Source organism: Carassius carassius, chromosome 37 (genome assembly GCF_963082965.1).
Source record: "Carassius carassius chromosome 37, fCarCar2.1, whole genome shotgun sequence".
NCBI classification, from domain to species: Eukaryota; Metazoa; Chordata; class Actinopteri; order Cypriniformes; family Cyprinidae; genus Carassius; species Carassius carassius.
In genome coordinates, this window is record NC_081791.1 from 12800801 (window position 1) to 12827101 (window position 26301).

Here is a 26301-nt window from a genome sequence, read left to right on the forward strand (position 1 = left end):
TAAATATGACATTTAAGTTTATGTATAATTTTGTTTATCATAAATGGTTGTCGGTACATATTTCAAAGATAATTTAAGAAATTCTGAAAACAGAAAGTCTTCACCCCCAAAGCCGATGCAATCTGATGGGACTCGGGAAGAAATCATGTTCATGGATGAGTTAATGATTTATTAAAGGGTTAGTTCATTGAAAAATCAAAATTATGTCATTAATAACTCACCCTCATGTCGTTCCAAACCCGTGAGACCTCCGTTTATCTTCGGAACACAGTTTAAGATATTTTAGATTTAGTCCGAGAGCTCTCAGTCCCTCCATTGAAACTGAGTGTATGGTCTACTGTCCATGTCCAGAAAGGTAAGAAAAACATCTTCAAAGTAGTGCATGTGACATCAGAGGGTCGGTTACAATTTTTTGAAGCATCGAAAATATATTTTGGTCCAAAAATAGCAAAAACTATGACTTTATTCAGCATTGTCTTCTCTTCCGTGTCTGTTGTGAGAGACAGAGTTCAAAACAAAGCAGTTTGTGATATCCGGTTCGCGAACGTATCATTCGATGTAACAGGATCTTTTTGAACCAGTTCACCAAATCGAACTGAATCGTTTTAAACGGTTCGCGGCTCCAATATGCATTAATCCACAAATTACTTAACTGTTAACTTTTTTAATGTGGCTGACACTCCCTCTGGGTTCAAACAAACCAATATCGCGGAGTAGTTCGTTTACTCAAACAGTACACTGACTGAACTGCTGTGAAGAGAGAACAGAAGATGAACACCGAGCCGAGCCAGATAATGAACAAAAGACTGACTCTTCTCGAGTCAAGAACCGGTTGCATCGGTTTTCGGATCACCAGTAGTTCTTTTGGACAGTTCGATTCAATAAACCGGTTGAAGAAAACGGTTCACCGGTTCTTTTGCGCTCGACGAAATGGCGTCCTTGGTGATGATTGCCCTACATTCAAGCCTTCGGTTTACCCGCGCTCATAACATTAGCACAGAATGAGTTCAGAATCATTCACCAGAAGAATCAGTTCGGTTCAGACGCTCTGTGTGTCGGTCTGTTCACACTGAATCACACATGCGCAGTATCATCCGCTCTTCGGTTCTCAAATCTGACGCGTCTGACAGAAACAGTTCTTGACTCGAGAACGAGTCAATCTTTCGTTCATTATCTGGCTCGGCTCGGTGTTCATCTTCTGTTCTCTCTTCACAGCAGTTCAGTCAGTGTACTGTTTGAGTAAATGAATTACTCCGGGATATTGGTTTGTTTGAACCCAGAGGGAGTGTCAGCCACATTAAAAAAGTTAACAGCTTAAGTCATTTGTGGATTAATGCGTATTTGAGATGCGAACCATTTAAAACGATTCAGTTAAATTTGGTGAACTGGTTCAAAAAGATCCGGTTGCATTGAATGATTTGTTCGCGAACCGGATATCACAAACTGCTTTGATTTGAACTCTCTCTCACAACAGACACGGAAGAGAAGACTGATGAATAAAGTCATAGTTTTTGCTATTTTTGGACCAAAATATATTTTTGATGCTTCAAAATATTCTAACTGTCCCTCTGATGTCACATAGACTACTTTGATGATGTTTCTCTTACCTTTCTGGACGTGGACAGTAGACCGTACACACAGGGGGGGGGGGGGGGGGGGGGGGTGCCCCGGGCTCGGGAGTCTTGCCGGGCTCGGAGCTCTCCCCCCGGACAGCACGCCAAATACGCATAACCTTTATTTAATTATAAGTAAATGCGAACTCGTGAAATGCTTCTCATTTCTACATGTGTGATTATATCAGTTTTAAAATCCTGCCTGTGGTGAGAAGTATTAATGCATGTAAGCGTTTGTTTTCCCAACTGAAATGCATGTTCTCTCACACTTGACCTGACTTCAGCAGAGGTGGGTAGAGTACCCAAAAACTGTACTCAAGTAAAAGTAAAAGTAAAAGTACTTCTAGAAATATTTACTCAAGTAAAAGTAAAAGTACTAGTCTTGAATAGTTACTTGAGTAAGAGGAAAAGAGTATCGGATAAAAAATCTACTCAAGTAGTTAGTTACTAGTTACCTTGGGTCATATATACTGAGCCTATTTTTATTTAGATATATAGATAAAATGTATGTAATGTATGTGTGTGTGTATAAATGTATATATTTCATCATCCTTTACTCCAGTTTATGTAATTTATTATAAAACCCTGTCTGTTTACTTAAGTAACAGATTTAGGTGTCATGCCATAACATATTTTTAATACGACTGACTTTATATTAAATGTGAATTTAACATTGAAAGTTAATGTGATATAAATATTGCTACTAATCTTTCATTGTTCAGAAAGAGAGCAAATAACATTTACATTATTAAAGATCATTTTCACTGACAGTCTAGAGTTCAATCACTCTCAGAAACTCCCATTAAAATCACTGAAACTGTTAACACTGTGAAATCAATATCTTATTTACAGATTCGTACACACATCTGCACTTTGTTGTTTCTGACGAGAGAATTCACCAGAAAGAGGTATTCAGTCAGTGAGCGAGTCAAGGAAGCACCGGCATTTTAACGATGACTCATCTGAACGCCTCTGATTGGCCAATGCTTTAATAAGCCCCAAAGAATCATGTGTGATTGGTTATAATGCGCAGCGCTGTAAAAACGCGTCTGGCTCAGCGCCAGCAAGCGATCACAGATCTGAATTTAGCAGCTGATGATATGACTTGCTGAACATAGGCTACTCGCACCGGTGTGATTGTATTCAAATTAATAAAATCTTAATCGGCTATTTTTTGTCTTTTGGAAGCTGCATTCAACTTGACTCCCCTCTGTTATAAGCCACACACGTACAACAAACTAATGTCACAGGTATCGTGTACTGTAATCGAATGTAGCCCAAGTTATTACCTGTTAAACAGTAGACAGCACACACGGTGTTCATCTAATAAGGATCTCCATCGCTAGCAAATAATAGCCTTTGCAGATTTGCTTTCAATTCAGTGCAGTTCCATAGCCACGTTTTCAACGCTGCTGATGTTCTTAAACGTTACAACTCTGAGTGAACCACTTCAGACGCTCAGCGCGTGCGGCAGGGAACTGAACGACTCATTCAAACTGATTCATGAATCAATTCACTCGTTTGCCAATTGGTTTGATCAAGCCTTTGAACAGAATTGAAGAATGAATCATTCGCGAATGGGCATCGCTCATTGCCCAGAGAAAAGTATACGGCGCGTTTGGAATAAACTGAAGCAGTTATAACATTTATTGCATTAGGATAAAGTAACGAGAGGAGCGTCGCCCACAGTAACGAAGTAAAAGTACTGATTTTCCCCCAAAAATTTACTCAAGTAAGAGTATAAAGTACCCATCTTTAAATATACTCCGAAAAGTATTAGTTACCCCCAAAAATTACTCAAGTAAATGTAACGAAGTAAATGTAACTCGTTACTACCCACCTCTGGACTTCAGTACATTATTTCCACATCCCATAGGTTGTCTACTTCTCTTCTTACTGTGTCCAATAATGCAGTGTCTGAAAGATCCAGCAGAGTTTGCTAAGAATCAAGCAATCTGCCCCTAAACTCTTCATCTGTCAGCGTCACAGCGTGAGTGGGTGAGGTGATCCATAGTTGATGTAAGAGCCTGCAAATTGCTATCTGAAAGACTCTAATTTAGGCAAATCTGCAGAGGACACTTTATTGTGCCCAGCAGGTTCGTACAGGGTCAGGGCATGTTGGCTTTGCTTTTATGGTCTCTTAATCTGCATAACAATATTTTAGATCCCTTAACCCAACTCCATACCTAAACTGAAAAAACTATACCTTAATAAATATTAATAAGCATCAAAGAAATAGTTTGAGGCAAAATTATAGTTAATTTTTAGTTAATAGTTAGAATGTGGCTAGACTGAAGTGTGACTATGTTTTGCAAATAAAATAAAACAAGTACAAAATTCAATTAAATAAAAATCATAAATATTTATTTGGCATTTCAAAATAAATTGGTTTAGGCTGAAGTACTAAACTTGCTAAAGCTAAACATTTAAGAAAAATAAATTAAAGCTACACTAATTTATAAAAAGCTGATAAAATGGACAAAAGTAAAAAAAATAAAAAAAAATAAAAAGCTCATTCAAAATACTAGTAAATACTAATATTATATAAATAATACAAAAATAACACAATGCTCAGTTAAATGTGGATAAAATGGGAGGAAATTTTCAAGAAATATTTAAACTAAATTATAAATAATTTCAACAGAATAATTTAAAGGAATTTTTATATAGAATATTGAAGATTACAGACATAATTGTTGATGAAATATTTAAACAAATATTTCTTGAAATTGCAACTTATGTTTTAACTTTGCATGTTGTGATGACCTGGACATTTTTCTTTAGTATGAATATTTATAATCAGTCAAGTCAAGTCAATTCACCTTTATTTATACAGCGCTTTAAACAAAATACATAGTGTCAAAGCAACTGAACAACATTAATTAGGAAAACAGTGTGACAATAATGCAAAATGACAGTAAAAGGCAGTTCATCATTGATCATATCACTGTAGATGAAGTGACCCCAACTAAGCAAGCCAGAGGCAACAGCGGCAAGGAACTGAAACTCCATCTGTGACAGAATGGAGAAAAAAACCTTGGGAGAAACCAGGCTCAGTTGGAGGGCCAGTTCTCCTCTGACCAGACGAAACCAGTAGTTCAATTCCAGGCTGCAGCAAAGTCAGTTTGTGCAGAAGAATCATCTGTTTCCTGTGGTCTTGTCCTGGTGCTCCTCTGAGACAAGGTTTTTACAGGGGATCTGTATCTGGGGCTCTTGTTGTCCTGGTCTCCGCTGTCTTTCAGGGCTGTAGAGGTCCTTTCTAGGTGCTAATCCACCATCTGGTCTGGATACGTACTGGATCCGGGTGACTGCAGTGACCCTCTGATCTGGATACAGACTGGATCTGGTGGCTACGGTGACCTCGGTATAAGAGAGAAACAGACTAATATTAGCGTAGATGCCAGACTTAATATTAGACTTAGTCCAGGTGATATGTGCAAAATTTGAGGTGATATGTTCACTTTTTCATAAAAGCATAAAACTTGGTATAATTGTACAGGTTAGGGCCCTGAACATTTTCAGAAATGGAGCCATCACAAAAACACCTTGTGGTTTTTGCTTTTCACCATAAGCAAATTAAGTATTTTGTTTATATCTCCAGAACCAAACGTGATAACAAGGAAATGGTGAACGGTGATGGTTTTGATGGTCAAGGACTACAGTGATGCCATATACAGCAATATAAATTGTTCAGGTGAACAGTGAATGGTGAAATCAGCAATGTGAGAAGGAGATAACAGTATCTGAGCATCACCGCATCACAACATTTACAATAGTCCATATTATGGCTATTATTTTTTTACTTTCTTTGAAAATTAATATTTTATTCAGTAGTACAATAAAATATTCTTTTTAATTAATTAATTATTAATTTGTTACATTTATATTTTTTGGGTACTCAAAAGTGAAAAGTGATGTGACATTCAGCCAAGTATGGTGACCCATACTCAGAATTCGTGCTCTGCATTTAACCCATCCAAAGTGCACACACACAGCAGTGAACACACACAAGCCATGAACACACACCCGGAGCAGTTGGCAGCCATTTATGCTGCAGCGCCAGGGGAGCAGTTTGGGGTTCAGTGCCTTGCTCAAGGGCACCTCAGTCGTGATACTGCCAGCCTGAGACTCACACAACCCACAACCCTAGGGTTAGGAGCAGGGGCGGACTGGCCATCGGGAGCACCGGGACATTTCCCGGTGGCCTGACGGTCAATCTGGCCTGCCTGCTGCCGCTGTGCAGTCGATCAGGGTGACGTGCAATAGGCTGTTATGCAACTGCGAATTAATCTACGAATCAGGCAATCGCGGAGTGAAAATGACACCACCACATGACCAAACATCAGCGAAACACTGCCTAATTGGCTATATCCAGAGGCAGGCTTTATCTTAGAAAATCGCGCAAAAAAAATGGAGCGTAAACGCAAAGGAGGAGCAGAGACGGAACGTATATAAATGAGAAAAGCCCTGGCCACAGACACAGCAAGTTGCTGCAAAATCCCAGCCATGTTCACCAGTAAGGGAGCAGGTCGGTCAGAATTACATTTATATTTAGGGATGGGACGGTTCACTGAAAAAACCGAACCGTTCAGTTTAGCACACACGGTTCGGCACGCGCTGGGACCACTGTTCAACTTAAATCTGACAAAGCATCTGTAATATGGTTTACTATAAATAACACGTAAAACAAACATGGTTCAGCTAATATATGTTTCTGTTGATGGAAGCGCATTCTGGATTCCCAGACATTACAACATCAATGAAAAAATCAACAAAAAAAACTACAAATCATTCACTCTTGTTCAATACTAATACGAACACTGGATCAGTGCATTCTCTTAAAGTAACAGTCTTTATATTAATCGAACAGCAACAACAAAGAAATCACTCACTGCTCTTGATTAAAAAGCTTTTTTAATAAAGAATAATCTTTAATTTATAGTCCAAAATGCAGTGCTGTTTTATATTTGATCACTTTAATTTCTGTACCTAAAAACTAATGCAAGACTTACGTAAAAAAAACCCTGAAAGTCAGTTTATTTTGATTTGTATCTTTACTCTATTGTATTTATTTGTGCTGTTGCTTGTAGTTAGAATATTCTTAATAATATGATTATATTAACGCTTTCATTCAAAGCTACTTACAATAGATAAAATCTATTAAAATATATATATATATATATTATTTATAGCATCTTAATGGCACACTGTTTTACATATGGGGATACAGTAATTTATTACAGCTTATTTATTTTGAAGGTGACGAAGGAAGCAACAGTAGCACTAGTGCTCCTGCTGTTGAACAAGAGAGGGTGGACAGTTCAGCTTTTGAGTCAGAGCAGGAAACCTTCAAGTAAAGTTTAAGCTATAAGCAAAACTAAACATGCTGGCTATACTCGAAGAACAGTATGTGCTTTTATGATTTAAAAAGGTCATCAGTAGTAGGACTGTGATCATTGGAACATACAATTGATGGCTGCATAATTAATATAGATTATTGAAAGTGCTTATTTGCATAGAAACTCAATGTGCAGAGTGAGAGAGAGGGGGATTAAGGAAAGATGATAGAGACAGTGTATGCCTTGATACTTTGATTTCTTTTTTAAGTATAACCCAATTCAAACAACTGAAAGAGCCAAAGAGTTTAGCAGTCTGGTGGACACATGAATTGGGTGGTGGTGACTGCAAGCAACAGAGGTGGCCTGGGGTGGAGTCAAATTCCCGGCCTGATTTACTGTCCCAGTCCACCACTGGTTAGGAGTCAAACTCTCTAACCACTAGGCCACGACTTCCCCAGAGAGGGAAGTCCCCAAAAGGGGGAAATATCCTCAACCACCACCAATGAGCAGCATCCCCCTGGATGATGTGACAGCAGCCATATTGTGCCAGAATCCCAACCACACACCAGCTTAACTAATATTTTATTTTATAGTACAATAAAAGTTTTTTTTCAAGAATACAATCAGAGATATAAAAAATATAATCTCAAGTAAGTGTATTTTCCTTACCTCTCTGGAGAAGCCTTGCACTGTAGACTTCCACTTCCACTCCTAGCTTCATTGGATCTCAAATGGCTCGACACCACAAGAACTAACAAATCAGGCAACCAACTTAACTTAATTAAACATGCAATTGTATCACAGAAAACATTTGGTAGAACTCTCTGATCTCTGAAATCTAGAATCTCTGATAATTACTTTAAATTGCATGTGTGCCACCAATTCCTTTACCAGTTAAGTTTAGGCTAAACCTACACCCTTCCATCTTTCCTCTGTAGTGTCATTCTTTCTTCACTTACCCACCCATTTCTCATCTCTGGATGTAAATACAGCAACTGACACTTTATGATCCACTTTAAACTTCTTGTCAAGACAATATCTGTCTAGACAGACCAGTGCATACTACCCCTTCTAATCTAGGGTAAAAAGTTGCCCCATGTATCATTATCTTTACAGTGTTTTTGTTGAACAGTCTTTTGGGTGACTCACCAATGCACTAGATTTCTCTAATACCAAAAAAAAAAAATTAAGTAGGCTTGACCAAAGTTTTTGTGGTGAGAATAATTAATTGAAATTGGTAGTGTAGCAGTTCTTCAATAGCGATGTTAGCATGCCATCCTTCAAACAATCTTTCACAGAATGACCAACTGTATGTTAATTCAACTGAGACTGCTTTACTATCAGTCAGTATAGCCCTGCAAATTGTAAAAGATGATTCCAAATCATCAGTTCTTATTTTGCTGGATCTATCTGCCACTTTTGACACTGCAGATCATCCACTGGTTTGAATCTTATCTCACAGGTATGTTTTTCAGGGTTTCCTAGGGAGGAGAGGTATCCAAAGAACATCAACTGGTCACTGGGGTTCCTCAGGGATCAGTTCTTGGACTCCTCCTCTTCACCATATACACTACATCACTGGGAACTATTATACAAGCACATGGTTTCTCCAACCATTGCTATGCTGATGAAACACAGCGCTACCTTTCATTTCAACAATCAACAATCAAACAGTAGCTTCATGGATCTCAGGCTGCCTGGAGAACATCTTGGCATGGATGAAGGAATGCCTGCAGCTCAACCTGGTAAAGACTGATCTTCCCTGCCACTCCGACTCTACAGCATGAATTCATCATCCTGCTAGGTTCATCAAAGATTATTCTTTGGTGACCAGCTGACCTTCAAGGACCACATTGTAAAGACAGCACAATCATGCTGGTTTGCATTGCACAACATCAGGAGGATCAGGCCCTTCCAAACAGAGTATGCTGCACAAATTCTTGTCCAGGCCCTTGTCATTTCGAGGCTGGACTATTGCAATGCTCTTCTGGCTGAACTTCCATTATGTGCAATCAAACCTTGACAAATGATTCAGAATGCAGCGGCACGACTGGTCTTCCATGAGCCCAAAAGTGCCCACTTCACTCCTCTCTTTATCTCCCTGCACTGGCTACCTTGCAGCTGGCATCAATTCAAGACATTAATGTCTGTGTATAGAACAGCCACAGGCTCAGCACCCTCCTACTTCCTCCTCACTCTTATTATTCTACATCCCCTCCAGAAGCCTGAGATCTGTGAGTAAGCGACGCCTTACGTCACAGAGAGGAATTTTAGCGTAGCTTTTTAGTGACTGCATTTAAGAAAAAAAGTTCCTTAAAGATGGTATCTGGCTGTATGACAGCATTTAGGAGAGACAAAGCCAAACAGCAGAAAGACATAATGACTTACAACATTTTAGAGAGAGTACAAGAGAGAGGAAGATCTATTCTCATTGGTTTGCAATGTGATTAGGTGCTCATCTTGACCCTGTGCAAGAACTGTAACAGGAAACGTCACTCTGTCTGAGAACAGGAAGCAACACCTCTGCTTCTTTTTCAGATACTAATAATTGCTTCCCACAAGATATTACACACCATTTAGTTGTTTCTCTCACAAATTTGCCTTACACAAGCTCCATGAATAATTCAAGTAGCATTTGGTTAATGAGTCCTAATCTGCTAAATGAGACTGACCCCCCCCCCCCCCACACACACACACACACACAGACACACACACACACACCTAAGAGAATGAAAGTGGCAAAATTTAATGGACAAAATACTCAATAGCACTGCCTAATTACCATATTCATAAACCTAAAATAACAGAGCTAATTAGGTCTTATCAAAGCACAGCACCAGGCATGATTTTTGTCATTTGTGACTTCATTTATGTATCTACTGATTTCAAATGAAATCAATACAGACTGGTTCAAAAACATGAGATGGACAAGCTTATTTATTTTTCAGGCAGCTCCTGGAAGACATTGAAAATACAGTATTATTGTGTAGACAGCATGTGTTTGTAAGCTGTACACATTTATTTGTGTCGACAGTGCTGTCTGAGGCAGTCAGTGTGTTGCTGCTGTGTAAAGGGCATAATCCTCTTCTGTGTGATCTGTCACTGATATGTATTTATGTTTCTTTATAAATCCAAAGCTATTGGGAGGAGTGGGATCAGCCAGGCTTTGTGAACAAATAAAGTCTGACTGCCTTTTGAAACACACACACACATATATATATATATATATGTATATATATATATATATATATATATGTAGCCAAATGCCTTTCATTTCAAAGTTAACCAGACAAATATGTATTCATGATTGAATTTCTAGAATTCATCCATGCTGTGGGCCAAGATCATCATGACATATTAACTTTCAGATAGTGACTCACTCATTTACTGCTCCATTAGTGATAAGATAAGGAGACAGACAGGTAAAATGAGGAGAAAATTTAATTCATCAAAGACAACAAGATCGTTTATAATGGTGGTGAAGGATTCAAATTAACCGCAGTGAAAGAGCTACAGTCAAATTGCCTAAAGCAGTCAGCCATTTTACTGCAGTGTGCTTAAATGATTTAAAAAAAATGTTATGTAAGAACATTAACTTTTTTACTTTGATCATGTGAGAGGCAGACTTGTGGCTCTCGTAATTATTTTACTGTTCTATATTTTTAATGCGTCTCAATAAATGATCAAAAGAAAGGAAAAGCTTCCACTGTATTTGTAATGTATTTGCTAGTGGTGGAAACCCCCGATAACTGGGACAGATTGCCATTTTCAAAAGAAACAAACTGAGGCCAATATTTATCTCCAGCTTCCTTCTCTTGGGCTTTATCTTTTAATTGCTTCTAGTCTCGAATAAAGAAAAAAAAATCAATTTGGTTAATCAGAAGAACCCTGGGCAAGATTTAATCAATCAAGAAAAGTAGACCAAAACAGAAGGACTGTTGCTTATATAATTTACAAAAGTGGAGATTATATGAGTCAGCATTTCTGCTGCCATTTTAAAAGGAAGAGGAATCCCTCCATAAATCTCATTCTTTTGTACACAAGCGCACACAATTATACACACACAGCCATTTAAATCTCCATCTGTGTGACAAATAAGTACTAGTTTGATCCAGAAAGAAATTATAAGCCTACGGTTTTAACAGTTCTCTGTTTTGGCGCTGAGAAATAAACAAACAGGGAGCGGTATTGTTTGGTTGTAATGAATAAATTATAAATCATCTGCCAAGCTTATATTCTTCATAGTTCCAGTAAATACTGTAACAACAAATTATTAGCTATTTTACTGCACAAAAGATCACATAACAGAATATTGAATTATTTTGCACTAGGTAAAAGTATACAGCCTGATCTCACAATCAAAACGTACATATTTAGACGTAAATTAAAACTGTCCAATACGTATGTGCCTTTACGTATTTAGTGTCATTTACGTATTATCTGGACGTAATAACAGGTTCGATACGTATCGAAATTTACGTAAAAACAACCTCAAATACGTACAGATAGAACGTGTTCTCTGACCAGTCAGTTATACATAAAAATTTGCTCATGAAGCTGCTTTTCAATGCGTATCGGATTAATTTTTTTAATATTTATGTATATTTTCCCTTTTTATAATTTTTTTTTTGATAAATGTTAGATCCCTATACCTCACCCAAACCTAAACCTACCCATTTTATACAGAATGTTAAAAGAATAAAACAAAATAAAACACAATTTTAGTAAAAATATAACATTAAAACGTTATTTTGAGCCACTAACGTTAATCTTACACCTACCCCTAAACCTACCCATAACCATTTCTTAAAACTACATAACGTTACTGTTATAAATAAACAAATAACAGACAAACAAACATAATGTTAGTCATTTATTTTTTGCGAAAAAAATATCAAAAGTAGTTCAAATGATAATGAGTTCCAGTCGCAGTCCTCTCTGGAGGTAATAGTTTTTATAGGGTACAGAGCAGAATTTAATTTATTAATCTGTGAAATTATGACTCTGTCGTCTCTAAGTGAAGGCGCACTGGCGCAGTAGCAGTACTAATTTCAAATGTCTATCAACTGAAACACGACATGTCGCAATCTGTGACGAATTATGTGAGAACCAATGAGAGTTCGATATTAGTGCCGTAAACCATGTCTTAACGTTCCTGTGGCGCACTGGCGCTATTTTCAAATTCGAATCATAACGAGCGCGGGCTTTGACTGTGACGGACGCTGTTGCTGAGAATGAAGATGAAGATCGATTGATATGGATATGTTCCTTGCAAACATCTGGATTCTAAAGATATGGAGTACAGTAAACAAATAAAATGGATGTGATTTGTAATTTTATGCTGTGCTTTTGTGTATCTATGGTTTGCAGCATACACAGAAATGTTATTTCCTATTAAGTAGATGAGTAAACTGCTTTCAATAAATTCAATAAAAACATTTATTGATATGACAATTAAATACAACAGATTTAAATCATTAAAGCCACGATTTTAATATTAATACATGGGAATTCATATAAATTCACACTTTACGTTAGATTATTTACATTTTTTTAGCTGCTAACAAGTAAGTATTTGTACGTTTTACTGCTATAAATACGTCTAAGTTGTACGTTTTTATGTGCATGAAAACGTAAGTAAATGTACGTGTGGTAGAACCACATTTAACGTAAAAATACACACGTATTCTCATGAGATCACGTTGCAGCATATGCTGCCACCGTTACTTGCATTAACAATTAGTTTGTCCTAAACAGTCCTCTCTCAGATGTAGCATCAGAAAATGTGATTCATTCTTGTGAATCAGTTTGTTCAGAAGATCAACAGACAGGTTAAAATCCCCAATAAAAATTCCTGTACTATGTTTTTGACTATGTTTAGATTTTTCATCAGCTTTACTGCAGTTTGCCTATTTAAAATTAGTTTCAAGGTAGCTTCCCCAACACTGAAAAATGCAATGCTTAATTGTACCAAAGGGACAAATAAAACACAAAAAGGTAAAAACTCTGTATATAAATAAAAAATAACTAAAATAAAACAATTAATGTATTAACATTTTAAATATAATGATAAATCAAATATTAAAAAATATTACAATAAATTGAAATATATTAAAAAAAAACAATTTGCATTAATTATCTTTTTTATTGGGGTTTTCATTATGAAAAAAAAAGTTGACTATAATTATAACTAAATGCTCCTTAACATTTTTGAACAAACAAAATATTGAATATGAATTAAATGTTTACTAGATAATAGACAGTATTCTAGCACACGCTAACATTTTTTTTTTTTTTTTTTTTACAATTAATAGATCATTTCTGCCAAATGGTTTTAACAACATGACCAAGGAGTTCATTCATTCCTAGACTATGTTAACATTCATATTCATATCGATGCAAATATCCATTCCAGGCATACATGATTTGTAATCTTCTATATTTGCATTAGGTTTTATTCATGGAACACAAGCAAAATAAATTGCTATGTAAAGCCATCTGTGTTTTAAATTGTGATATTCAACTGTCTGACAATGTGACAATTTGAATACAATTGTTTGTTCATACAGTTTGTATTCTGCTACATGAATAAGGCTTATAATGTTGAAGCTAATTAGTTGAAACTAAAAACAAATTGATATGGACATAAAGTGTGAGGAAACAGAATCAGGAAGCAAATGTGTGTTATGTCACTATATCAGAGATCAATAGGTTTGTGCCTCTAGACAAGAGCCTCATACAAAGATACAACAGAGATTAGTGAGTCAATCCCTGCTTGACTCGGATAAGACCTTGAGCGGAGGATAAATTGAAATGGGATCGGTAAAGTATGAGACAGATCAGAGAAAAATAAATGGCTCATGTAAAATTGGCGGATACCAATCCATTTCTGTCAGGAAATAAATTGTGAGTCATCTGTTTCAACCAAATGTGACTATTACATGCTGAAACCACCAGCAGGGCTCTTGAAAACTGTTCATTTACACATATTATTGCACAAAGGTGGAAATGCTGCTTATTATGACCTATTTCTTTTTTTTTATTCTCCATAGGTGCCGTGGTCATTGCTTTTGTGGTGTGCTGGCTGCCATATCATGCTCGAAGACTAATGTACTGCTATGTCACTGAATGGACAACGTAAGTTTCAATTCAAAGACAATCACAATACAAAAAAACCTATAAACCATTTTTCTCCAATTTTCATTTTTCATTCTCTTTTTTTCTGGACAGCATGCACAGAAGCTGAGCTTATAGATGCACAAGTGTAACTGCAATTCCCGTCCAATATTAAATTCCACTTTTTTTTAGAGACAAAGTTGCTGAAGTCCAAGAGCTTCTTATAAATTACATACAAAGTAGCTTATAAAGAACATATAAAGTAAAAAAAAAAAAAAAAGGAATAGTTATAGCCTTTAGCTAGCTCACTGCAGACTATAGCTCACATACATATCAATGCTTTCTTCTGAGAAGCATGTACCTACAGCAGTGCACATAAATCACAATATATCTGGTGGTGTTAGGGATTTCTGGGAGTTTTCTTCAATGATTTAGGGCCTGATCGATAAATCTGTGCCTTATGCTCCAACACACAGTTTATAATTTATATAGAGCAGTACTTCATACATGGTGCAAACCAATCAGAACAGCTTGTACATGTGATTTTTATCAGTGGCTGACTGCACGCAGATTTATGCTGCAGTGAGCTTCCTCAAGCATATGCTGATAAATGATGGGACTCTTTTATGATTCAGTGCACATAACAACTCATTGGATGTCAAATATCCAGAAAAACATGGCATTTGAACTAGGGCTGGACGATTATGGCCTAAAATCAAAACCTCGATTAATTGAACATTTTATCTCGATTACGATTAATAAACGATTATTTTGTTCCGGTTTTTTTTTTTTTTCTCATAGTTCACTGACAAGGTTTGTACTGTAAATATGATTGACTATTAAAGGTGAGATATCAGCGATCTGACATCATAGCTCACTATCAGCAGTTATTTTATCAATGTTCGTAACATTTCTTACTAGGGTTGGGTATCGTTTGAATTTTATCAATTCCGATTCTTAACGATTCCTAGTTTCGATTCCAATAAGATAAAAAATCCAATATTTAAAAAAAATTAAGTCAAACATTTAGATGTCAAACATTTTTACAAAGCATTATGTTGCAGCTGAATAACATGAGCAAAAATAAGGCAGCCTACAAAACACTGCAAGAGGAATTTTGCCTGTGATTAAAAAAAAATACCATAGCAAAAACAACTAGATTAATATAAATTTCAAGTATTAAAGGCTTTTTATTTGGCTGTTGTCTTTTTAAGCAAAAATACTGCACGTGTTTTCTTTCTCATCTGTTTACGTTCACGTAAGACAAAAATGGCTGTGTTTATGATGATATACTGATGTCGTTTTCTGTATCGTAGTTTCGACTCGGAACAACCTTTTCTACAGTTCAAATACACAGAACAGTCCGAGAACGGACACAATCCGGGAACCCGCAGCGTGACCGCTGCTCTCTGTGCACGCGCTTGTGCTTCATGTGCGCTGCACACAAACATGCTATAATAAGTTTTGAGATTCTAAGCTACTTTAGTGATAAATCACAGCACAGTGCTGACAACTAGTTTCTGTGTTCCTCTGTGCGAGCGATTTTCACAGCTACTGTTTATATGAGTGTTCGTGCCACAATGCAGCTGCGCGAACATGGTAGCTCGATATAATCGATATAAGAATACACATCCGATCATCTAATCTCTTGAATGTCCAAACCATAAAACAAATACAACTGACAAAGTTTAGTGAAGACGCAAGGCTCACCGCTCACGTATGGAAGCATATCAGTAGCATTATTCAATTTGGGATGTAATATTCAAAATGACAATGCAATATGTAAAATGACAATGCATTTCTGTATTTACATTTACATTTTCCAATACATTTGTGCAACGTTTGGTGCAAAATGAAAATGAAAATTAAATAACATAATTTTCATTTGCCATTTCATACACCAGTTTTAATATGTAAAATGAATACTAATTGTAATGCTTTATAAGTTGCAAAATTACAATGAAAATGTATTACAGAAATGATTAGATATGTATAACATGTTCAAGCAAAAACTGTGGCAAAATGATCATTTAAATGCTATTTTTCTTAAATGCATTAACACTCACAGTCAAGACACTTACGATTGCATTTTCATTCAATGTCCCGCAATGAATGTAGCAAAATTCAATGTGCACATTGAAAATGCATTCCAAGCCGATCACGTGTCCGCCCCCTCCCGCCATGTCAATCACTGCGTGAACAAGGCGGGGCTTGCAGAAGGTCACAGACTCAAATCTCAAGAAGAGGATTCAAGTGAGAGAACAAGACAGTTGGTCCGTGTACGTTTTGATCATTTCGGTTTATGGCTTCAATATTTCATTCACACTTGTGGACGGAGCTGAAACGCTGTTTTCATCTGATTGGTCGAATCGCTCAACCTTCAGCTCGGTCTTTTCATTCTTTCAGGCAGAATAAGAGTCAGTGCGAGTGAAGCACTGTAATGTCTGAAACCACCGCTCACTGTTAATTAGCATAATATTAGAATCATATGTAGCTGGGCACATAATTCGTGCTGCTGAGACCTGCAAATTTTTTCTAGGTTGTAGTATTGCATGAATATTGTCCCACTGATAAATACAGTGCAAACAGTTCTCTCTCTTTGGATAAAAGTGAAGTTGAAATAAAAATCAATAATAGACTGAACAGTTCCATGTCTGTAACATTTACCACTCTCATATTTTAAGTCATAAGGCACTAGGTATGTGTGTGTGACATTAATAAATAATTGTAAAAAATTAATATTGTTACATTTCTAAATAAAAATAGTAAAATTAGCTCTGTGCTGCTCAGTGCTCCTGTAGCCTACCCCAGAGCGCCCTCTCGCGGCTGTAGACGGTAATGTTTTCTCTTGGTTCTGAATAAATGCGACTTATATATGTTTTGTATTTTTGGACTGATGCAACTTATACCGAAAAATTTCGGGTAACATTATTATTATTATTTATTATGAGAGTAATTGACACAGACTAGAACTTTAATGTTTCACCAAATTCAGCTCAGATCTTCAGACTCGTCTGACTCGTGTTGCTGTATAACTGGCCAGACTTACCTTCCCAAAAAATCCTATTTAATTTTATTTCATAAATTTAACTATATTTATTTCCACTTCACTGTTATCCAAGGAGACAGAACTATTTGCACTGTTTTTATCAGTGGGACAATATTTATACAATACAGCATACAACCTAGAAATAACTTAACGGGGTCTCTTGCAAGTCGCAGCAGCACGAATTATGTGCCCAGCTACATCTGATTAAAATATTATGGTAATTAACAGTGAGTGTAGTTTCAGACATTACAGTGCCGTACTCGCACTGACTCTTATTCTGCCTGAAAGAATGAAAAGACTGAAGGTTGAGCGATTCGACCAATCAGATGAAAGCAGCGTTTCAGCTCCGCCCACAAGTGCGAATGAAATATTGAAGCCATAAACCGAAATGATCAAAATGTACACGGACCAACTGTCTTGTCCATGTTCTCTCACTTGAATCCTTTTCTTGAGTCTCTGACCTTCTGCAAGCCCCGCCTTGTTCACGCAGTGATTGACGTGTCGGGAGGGGGCGGAGACGTGATCGGCTCAGAATGCATTTTCAATGTGCACATTGAATTTTGCTACATTCATTGCGGGACATTGAATGAAAATGCAATCGTAAGTGTCTTGACTGTGAGTGTTAATGCATTTAAGAAAAATAGCATTTAAATGATCATTTTGCCACAGTTTTTGCTTGAACATGTTAGACATATCTAATCATTTCTGTAATACATTTTCATTTTAATTTTGCAACTTATAAAGCTTTAAAATTAGTATACATTTTACATATTAAAACTGGTGTATGAAATGGCAAATGAAAATTATGTAATTTAATTTTCATTTTCATTTTGCACCAAACGTTGCACAAATGTATTGGAAAATGTAAATGTAAATACAGAAATGCATTGTCATTTTACATATTGCATTGTCATTTTGCATATTACATTCCAAATTGAATAATGCTACCCATATGCTTCCATACTCACGCGCCATCACTATGTGTTGAACCGGCGTTCACCTCCGTGTTTTGCTTTTATGCCACTGACTGGACGGGGCAGAGTCATGTGGCTACACACGCAGTAGTATGCTTTTAAGGGGGAAGTGTTAACAGGATTAAAAAACCGAAATAACCGACATGGGAAAATTACGTCGATTAGAGGTTATGAATTTCGGTTTGGATTATTTTTCGATTAATCGTCCAGTCCTCTCTCTCTCTCTCTCTCTCTCTCTCTCTCTCTCTCTCTCTCTATATATATATATATATATATATATATATATATATATATACAGTCGTGGCCAAAAGTTTTGAGAATTACATAAATATTGGAAATTGGAAAAGTTGCTGCTTAAGTTTTTATAATAACAATTTGCATACACTCCAGAATGTTATGAAGAGTGATCAGATGAATTGCATAGTCCTTCTTTGCCATGAAAATTAACTTAATCCCAAAAAAACCTTTCCACTGCATTTCATTGCTGTCATTAAAGGACCTGCTGAGATCATTTCAGTAATCGTCTTGTTAACTCAGATGAGAATGTTGACGAGCACAAGGCTGATTGGGTTAGAATGGCAGACTTGACATGTTAAAAGGAGGGTGATGCTTGAAATCATTGTTCTTCCATTGTTAATCATGGTGACCTGCAAAGAAACGCGTGCAGCCATCATTGCGTTGCATAAAAATGGCTTCCCCGGCAAGGATATTGTGGCTACTAAGATTGCACCTAAATCAACAATTTATAGGATCATCAAGAACTTCAAGGAAAGAGGTTCAATTCTTGTAAAGAAGGCTTCAGGGCGTCCAAGAAAGTCACCTAAAGAGGATTCAGCTGCAGGATCGGAGTGCCACCAGTCCAGAGCTTGCTCAGGAATGGCAGCAGGCAGGTGTGAGCGCATCTGCACGCACAGTGAGGCGAACACTTTTGGAAGATGGCCTGGTGTCAAGAAGGGCAGCAAAGAAGCCACATCTCTCCAAAAAAAAACATCAGGGACAGATTGATCTTCTGCAGAAAGTATAGTGAATGGACTGCTGAGGACTGGGGCAGTCATATTCTCCGATGAAGCCCCTTTCCTGTTGTTTGGGGCATCTGGAAAAAGGCTTGTCCGGAGAAGAAAAGGTGAGCGCTACCATCAGTCCTGTGTCATGCCAACAGTAAAGCATCCTGACACCATTCATGTGTGGGGTTGCTTCTCATCCAAGGGAGTGGGCTCACTCACAATTCTGCCCAAAAACACAGCCATGAATAAAGAATGGTACCAAAACACCCTCCAACAGCAACTTCTTCCAACAATCCAACAACAGTTTGGTGAAGAACAATGAATTTTCCAGCACGGTGGAGCACCGTGCCATAAGGCAAAAGTGATAACTACTGTAAGTGGCTCAGGGACCAGAATGTTGAAATTTTGGGTCCATGGCCTGGAAACTCCCCAGATCTTAATCCCATTGAGAACTTGTGGTCAATCCTCAAGAGGCGGGTGGACAAACAAAAACCCACTAATTTTGACAAACTCCAGGAAGTGATTATGAAAGAATGGGTTGCTATCAGTCAGGATTTGGCCCAGAAGTTGATTGAGAGCATGCCCAGTCGAATTGCAGAGGTCCTGAAAAAGAAGGGCCAACACTGCAAATACTGACTCTTTGCATAAATGTCATGTAATTGTCGATAAAAGCCTTTGAAACGTATGAAGTGCTTGTAATTATATTTCAGTACATCACAGAAACAACTGAAACAAAGATCTAAAAGCAGTTTAGCAGCAAACCTTTTGAAAAAAAAAATTTATGTAATTCTCAAAACTTTTCATTTCAAAAAGTAATACCCCTCTGCTAAGGAAACCATGCAATGTAGTTATCAAACCAAAGATTTATGTAATTTGTAGGGCAAAATTTAATACTGTCGGGGTATTTGTTCATATTCACGTTACATGATTTGACTGATATTTACATAGGCTACGTTCACACTGCAGGCTGAAACGACCCAATTCCGATTTTTTTGCCCCTGTGCGACCTGTATCTGATCTTTTCATGACAGTCTGAATGACACAGATCCGATCTTTTCAAATGCGACCCAGGCCACTTGGGTATGTGGTCCTAAATCCGATACGTTACGTATCCGATCTTTTGAAATGCGACCTCCGTCTGAACGGCCAGGTCACATGTATCCGACCCGTACGTCATTGATACGCTACAAACGTTATAATTCTGCGTTGAAGTAGGCGGGAATGAGAAGATAAACAACAACCATGGCGGACGATGCTGCTTAAATAATTTTAATATTGCTAAACGAGCTCCGCTGTTGACTACATTGTTGTTGACATCCATGTTTAGCTACTTCCGCAAACAACGAGTGACGTCGTTGGCGTTGAGTACTCTTCTGCGCATGCAGATCACTTCTGGGTCATTTCACGTTCACACAGGAGATCACAGAAGGTCGCATATAATTGGAAATGTGAACGGCCTTGCAAAAAAATCTAATTTTTTCAAAAAATCGGAATTGAGCATTAAGCCCTGCAGCGTGAACGTAGCCATAGAAAGGGGCGACAGCACACCGCATTAAAAGAAATTATCATTCATGTTTTCATAATTCAATCTGTTGTTTTGGGGGCCCTATGAAGCTGCCATATTTTGAGTATAGGAAGGATTGGCTCTGAAAACGAGCCTCCAACTGTCAGTTTATTTTATTTATTTAAGTTTTTCTCATTTATATGAAAGGAGACTCAGGACATGTGAGTCTTGCACGCATACATTTCATTATGACAAACTAAACTGCTACAGAATCACTCTGGTTGCTGTATAATATTCTCAATCTCATATACAACCAGTCAGCCACTGAATTTATTCATCATTCATAAAAATCACATCAAATGGAGAGATCTCTATGTTAGATTTATGATTCTTTCACATGCGGGGCTCATCATCAGTGTTGCCTTAGGGAAATCAAAAGCGTCACCCTGATGACTAACTACTCATATTTTAAAATACATTGCATATGAATTATTATACTCATTATTTATACTTTAAAGATCTTCAAGCTGAAAGAATAGTCTTCAGATTTTAAATACTTTTAAGAAGTGTCTTGTGAAGACTGAAATTATGATAAAAGCATATTATATTTTAAATAAAATACAAGTGTAAAATGCATATATGGAGAGCTAAAGGGCAGACATCTTTCTCATAAGTCATCAGAGCCAAACTCGTTTTGCTGATGATTTAGTCCATTTGTCTCCTAAGCCGGTGGCTGTCTGATGTGTTTCTTTTTTCTCTCTCTCTCTCTCTCTGCTGGGTTTCAGAAATATAGATAGTTCTTTTTATTAGCAGATGAATGGGAAGATATTAATGTCATTAAGGTTAGGCATTGTTGCTGGCTTAGATGACATGGCCACAGACTGGTTATAAAATGCCTGATGTATGTTGCACACAAAAATTGTAAGCACTTTTGGAAACATCAAGCCGTAATTTAATTACTGGCGTACTGATTTTTATTAGCCCCAAGGGAGAGTTGACAGTTTTGTTTACAATGTCCCAGGCTGCTACAATGAGGACAATCAAGGAAGAACTAGATTGTTTTTAAGGATTGTGAGCTGATAGAGATTCATCAGTGATTCTGTTCTCATATAGTAATCCTGATGTTATCAAATATCACAGGGATAATGGATTATGAATATGACGTCTGCCCAATGTAGTCAAAACCCAATTTCCTTTTTTGTGTGCGATGACGAGACATGAACCCAAGGGATATAAGATTGTTCATGAGATTGCACTGAGGCAGGTCAAACGCAACCTTCATTTGAAGCATTTCACATGAATATTACTCTCAGACACACACAATCAAATCACTATGCAAAATCGTATTTTCTTTCTCTCTCTCAGCTGCTCCTGGAAAAAAATAAGCTCTCTCTTTCAGCAAAACAACAGATTCACAATAATTACATGCAGCACATCAAAGTAATCACAAACAAGCATATTTCAGTTTGCACATAAATAACATCTGATGTGTATATACTACAAAAATTTGGGGTTAAAATGAAGGGGTTTTTATGTTTTAGAAAGTCACTTATGCTCACAAAGGATGATTTTATTTTTTTCAAATTGTAAATGTCTTTACTGTAACTTTTCATCAATGTTATGCACACTGTAAAAAATAATTGTGGCTTAGTAAATATTACAGAATTTTTTTACTTTATTAACTTAATAAAATCTCTGAATATCGTGTACTTGATTTTTTGAGTTAAACATACCAAAATAATTGAGTAAAAATCCAACAGTTCATTTTATCTAAAATTTACAGATATATTTAAGTTGTTTTCAATAAAATTATTTAGTATTTGACTAACCAATTATTTCTTTTTTAATATACTTAATATATTTGTGAAATTTCTATCAAAATATTTGAGAATGTTGAATTAAACTGATCTGATTCAAGAAACAAAAATATTACTTAATTCAAATCAATATAATTAATATATTTAACACACTCTTAAAATTTGAGTAAGTTTACTCAATTAAAACAATGCACCCCTCCCCCACCCTCTGACGTGATGACAACTCGACGGTTGGTTGAGTCAGTGAGCGCGGGCAGTTTGAACTCTCCAGTCTCCAGACAACAGCTCTCTTCTCAGCGTCCCAGATTTGGTGCATTTCCTCTGTGAAATTCAGGTTTGTGTATGTTTTATTTTATCTATAAAATCTTTACTGTGCTTTAAATCATATTTAATGCAAAACAACATACAGAGGCGTAATTCGACACCTAAACGAGAGTCGCGCCTGTCTTTTTGCATGATTGAAACGCTTTGCATAAACACATGACTTCATTCCTAATGATAATAAATATAATTATTATCATTTGGATGATAAAATGTCCTCAGAACTGTCACTGTTTGTTTATTGGCAGGTTATGTCAGTCACTCGCAGTATCTATCGGCTGTGAGTGAAACGCAGGATTGCGGTATGAAGTTCAAAGTTCACCCGCAGAGGCGAGTCCGTCTCCGGCACGAGGACCAGCGCTGATCCGGTGGATATTGGGTTGATTTGATTACACTTTAATTAGGCTACCTGAATTTTTAAATATTTAATTTTTACTTATAAAATGTTTGTTAAATGAGTTTAAATGTAGGCAATATTGTATACAGTGTAAAATGTGCTGTATTGCTGTACTCATTGACAATAAAGGCCAATGTCATGTAACGTTATACTGGTGGTTGTGTGGAGTACTATTTTACAAAGGTTTAGAGAAAATAAAAAGTTTATATTACTCATTAATAAGAACAGTTAATATTACTCATAAATATTGTTTTTAAATGTTTAAATGTTCAATTATTTCTACTCAATGTTTTTTGTTAATGTACCAGATGCAGTTACTCAGATTTACTTAATTTTTTTACTTGCATTTACTCAATTCATACAGTATATTTCATTGATTTCACAGCTTTAAAATTTACTCAATTTCTTTGAGTGTAAAAATGTTTCACCAATAAAATTGAGTAAATAATAGTTAAACTTTTACAGTGCATCCTTGCTGAATAACACACACACACACACACACACACACACACACATATATATATATTTATATATATATATATATGTATATATATATATATATATGTATATATATACACATTTCTGAATGTTGTAGGGGAAACTGTGGCAAAGAAAAACAAAACTTTTTAAGGTACAGATAAAATACATGAACTAACCATGAGTCATCTACAGCCATTAGCAGAAAGCGCTTCTGGTGTAATAAAAGCTATTTATCTGCAATATGTAGTGCAATAATGGAGAGAGATGTAAAGCTGAACACTTTGAGAGTTGAGCAGCAAACTGAACCTACAAATAATTTTAATTACTCATACACACCATATATAATTATGTGTGTTACTTTATGTAAAGGGAAAAAAGGATTGGTTGAATGAAGATCATCGTCATCATGTTTATACCCACAGAAGGTGACTTAACAACACCCTATTTTTATCAGCAATTTAACTACATTTACTCACCCTCATAATGCCAACTCTTTTCTATGAAGTTGCTATAAATGTGAACTGATGCTTTCAGACTTAAAAAAAAAACTAAAACATAATTTAACATTTTTGGGTAAGCCGTTACCTTTACATTGCTTTAAAATAATGTATTGATTTGGTAACACATTTTATTCACACAATTCTGATTCTGGTTCCAATTAAAACAGCTACCAGTAAAAATATTTTATATACTTGCTGCACCAACAAACTGTATTTTTTCTCTTCCACAGAGCTCTCTTCGATTTCTATCACTACTTCTACATGATCACCAATGTGCTCTTTTATGTCAGCTCGGCCATCAACCCCATCCTCTACAACCTTGTCTCGGCCAATTACCGGCAAATTTTTTTTTCCACACTTCGCTACGTAATCCTGCCATGCCGCCATAAGAAACAGAAGCGCGTTCTCACCAGACACTCACTCAGCATCTGCAGCAACCAGACCTTCTCCACCAGTGTCATCAAAGAAACCATTTACTGAATGCTGTCAAGATTCAGCCATTCCATTCATTTATTTCACTCAGCCAAGGAGAGACCGCTGAAGTGAAGAATGTTTTCATATAAAGTTATTATTACAAGAATTAATAATATCCATGCTACTGAATCACCATATTGAGCTTTTAAACAGTGCAGAACTGGCACCAGAGACGCATACAATGTTTATATGAGGAAATGTAGCACAAAATACACACAAAAAAAACAAAGAACAATGTGCAGAACCAGTGTAAATACAAAAAAAGCAAATGTATATCCAGATGTATTCGTTGTTTCTCATTCAGAGTATAAAATGTATATCTATGTTGTGCAGCTAAAAGAGTGAAAATAGAAAAAAAAAAATATATATATATATATATTATGAAGTTAACATACTGCAGAAAGTCACTGTTGTGTACACAAAGTCTTTATATCCAGCTTATGTAATTTACTAACTGTGAACACAAGGACATACACCATTTCGAATTTTATTTCATTCACTGGCACACAACAGGGGCTTTCAAAGAAGTGGCTGCTGCATTGTCAAAGAAGTGACTTTTGCTCGCAACACACAAAGACATTGTCACCATTCCAGTGCCTTAGCAACAGTCTATGTGCAAAAAGGCAGCACTCTCATGTGCAACTGGAGAAGAATGCAGGGTGATGAAAAAGAAATGATTCTCTCATTCTAAGGTAGCTTCATTTCTACACTGCCTTGTTCTGCAATTTGCAGAGAGGAGAGAGTCTTCAGATTGAAATGATAGAATGTCCAACAGGCTCATTGTAAAAATGTGCCTCTACAATTAAAATTTTTGGCTAAACCAAGTAAAAAGAATTGTATAGTGTACAGTAAACCACTATAGGTTTTACATTATTACATTCAAAATGTAATACAGCATAAACCTTTCAGCACCACTCACCAGAACATTTCATTTCTATTGCTTGCCAAATTCAGGTTCAGTGTTAGCATTACTCAGTGGGCATTTCACTTTCAACATGCCACAAATGTGCAAATAAGCCATTTTGCATAAATGTTGCCACAGGCATGATTTTCCCGTGAGCTTTGGTTGAGAATATTTGTTGCTGAAGGAAAACGGAAAAGCAGCATAAATGTTCAGCTCATCTCTTATAAACTCTGTTCAAAGACTTGTGGACCCTGTTATGATGAGCTTTATATCAAACACAAGTCAGAGGGAACAATTTAGAGAGAGATGAATGGACTAGAAGAGTATATAGAGGGTCTGTGACAATGATAATAATGGATAATGGAATATGATAATACTAAAGAAAGTTCAAGACAGCTGCTTTTTTCTTGTGCCTTAGAGGTGAGGAGGAGTAAGCTCTCTAGTTCATGTTGCTGTATATATAACAGATTTTGTATTAAATCATGTTGATACAAAATTACAGTAAAAAAGGGTAGAAAGTTTGTTTAATGTTCCAAAAATTGTCCTAACTCATTGACATTGACCATTGACAAGTGAAAGTATTGTAAAACAAAGTAGTTATCAAGATAAAGTAAGTAATATTCATCTGGTCATGTTATTGCAACATGGCTGCCACATGATTCGACCAGTTCCAAGTAAAATAAAGCTTTTGTTAGGCTCCTGATATGACTGGATTTTTATGTATATATATGGACCACATTTTAGTGCCGTCTTGAAATCCATCCACATGAACCATCATGAGTGAACTCGAGAGAACTTGGTGGATATTC

General features: G+C 36.5%; 1 protein-coding gene across 1 annotated transcript in view; it reads left to right on the forward strand.

Moving 5' to 3' along the window:
- Positions 1 to 25374, forward strand: part of LOC132117697 (neurotensin receptor type 1-like) — a 41688-nt gene extending 16314 nt beyond the window's left edge. Inside the window, exons 3-4 of the mRNA XM_059527008.1 lie at positions 14005 to 14089; positions 24345 to 25374. Coding sequence (XP_059382991.1) covers positions 14005 to 14089; positions 24345 to 24594 — 335 coding nt within the window. The 3' untranslated portion in view covers positions 24595 to 25374. The remainder of the gene's footprint in view (positions 1 to 14004; positions 14090 to 24344) is intronic.
- The last annotated feature ends 927 nt before the right edge of the window (positions 25375 to 26301 follow it).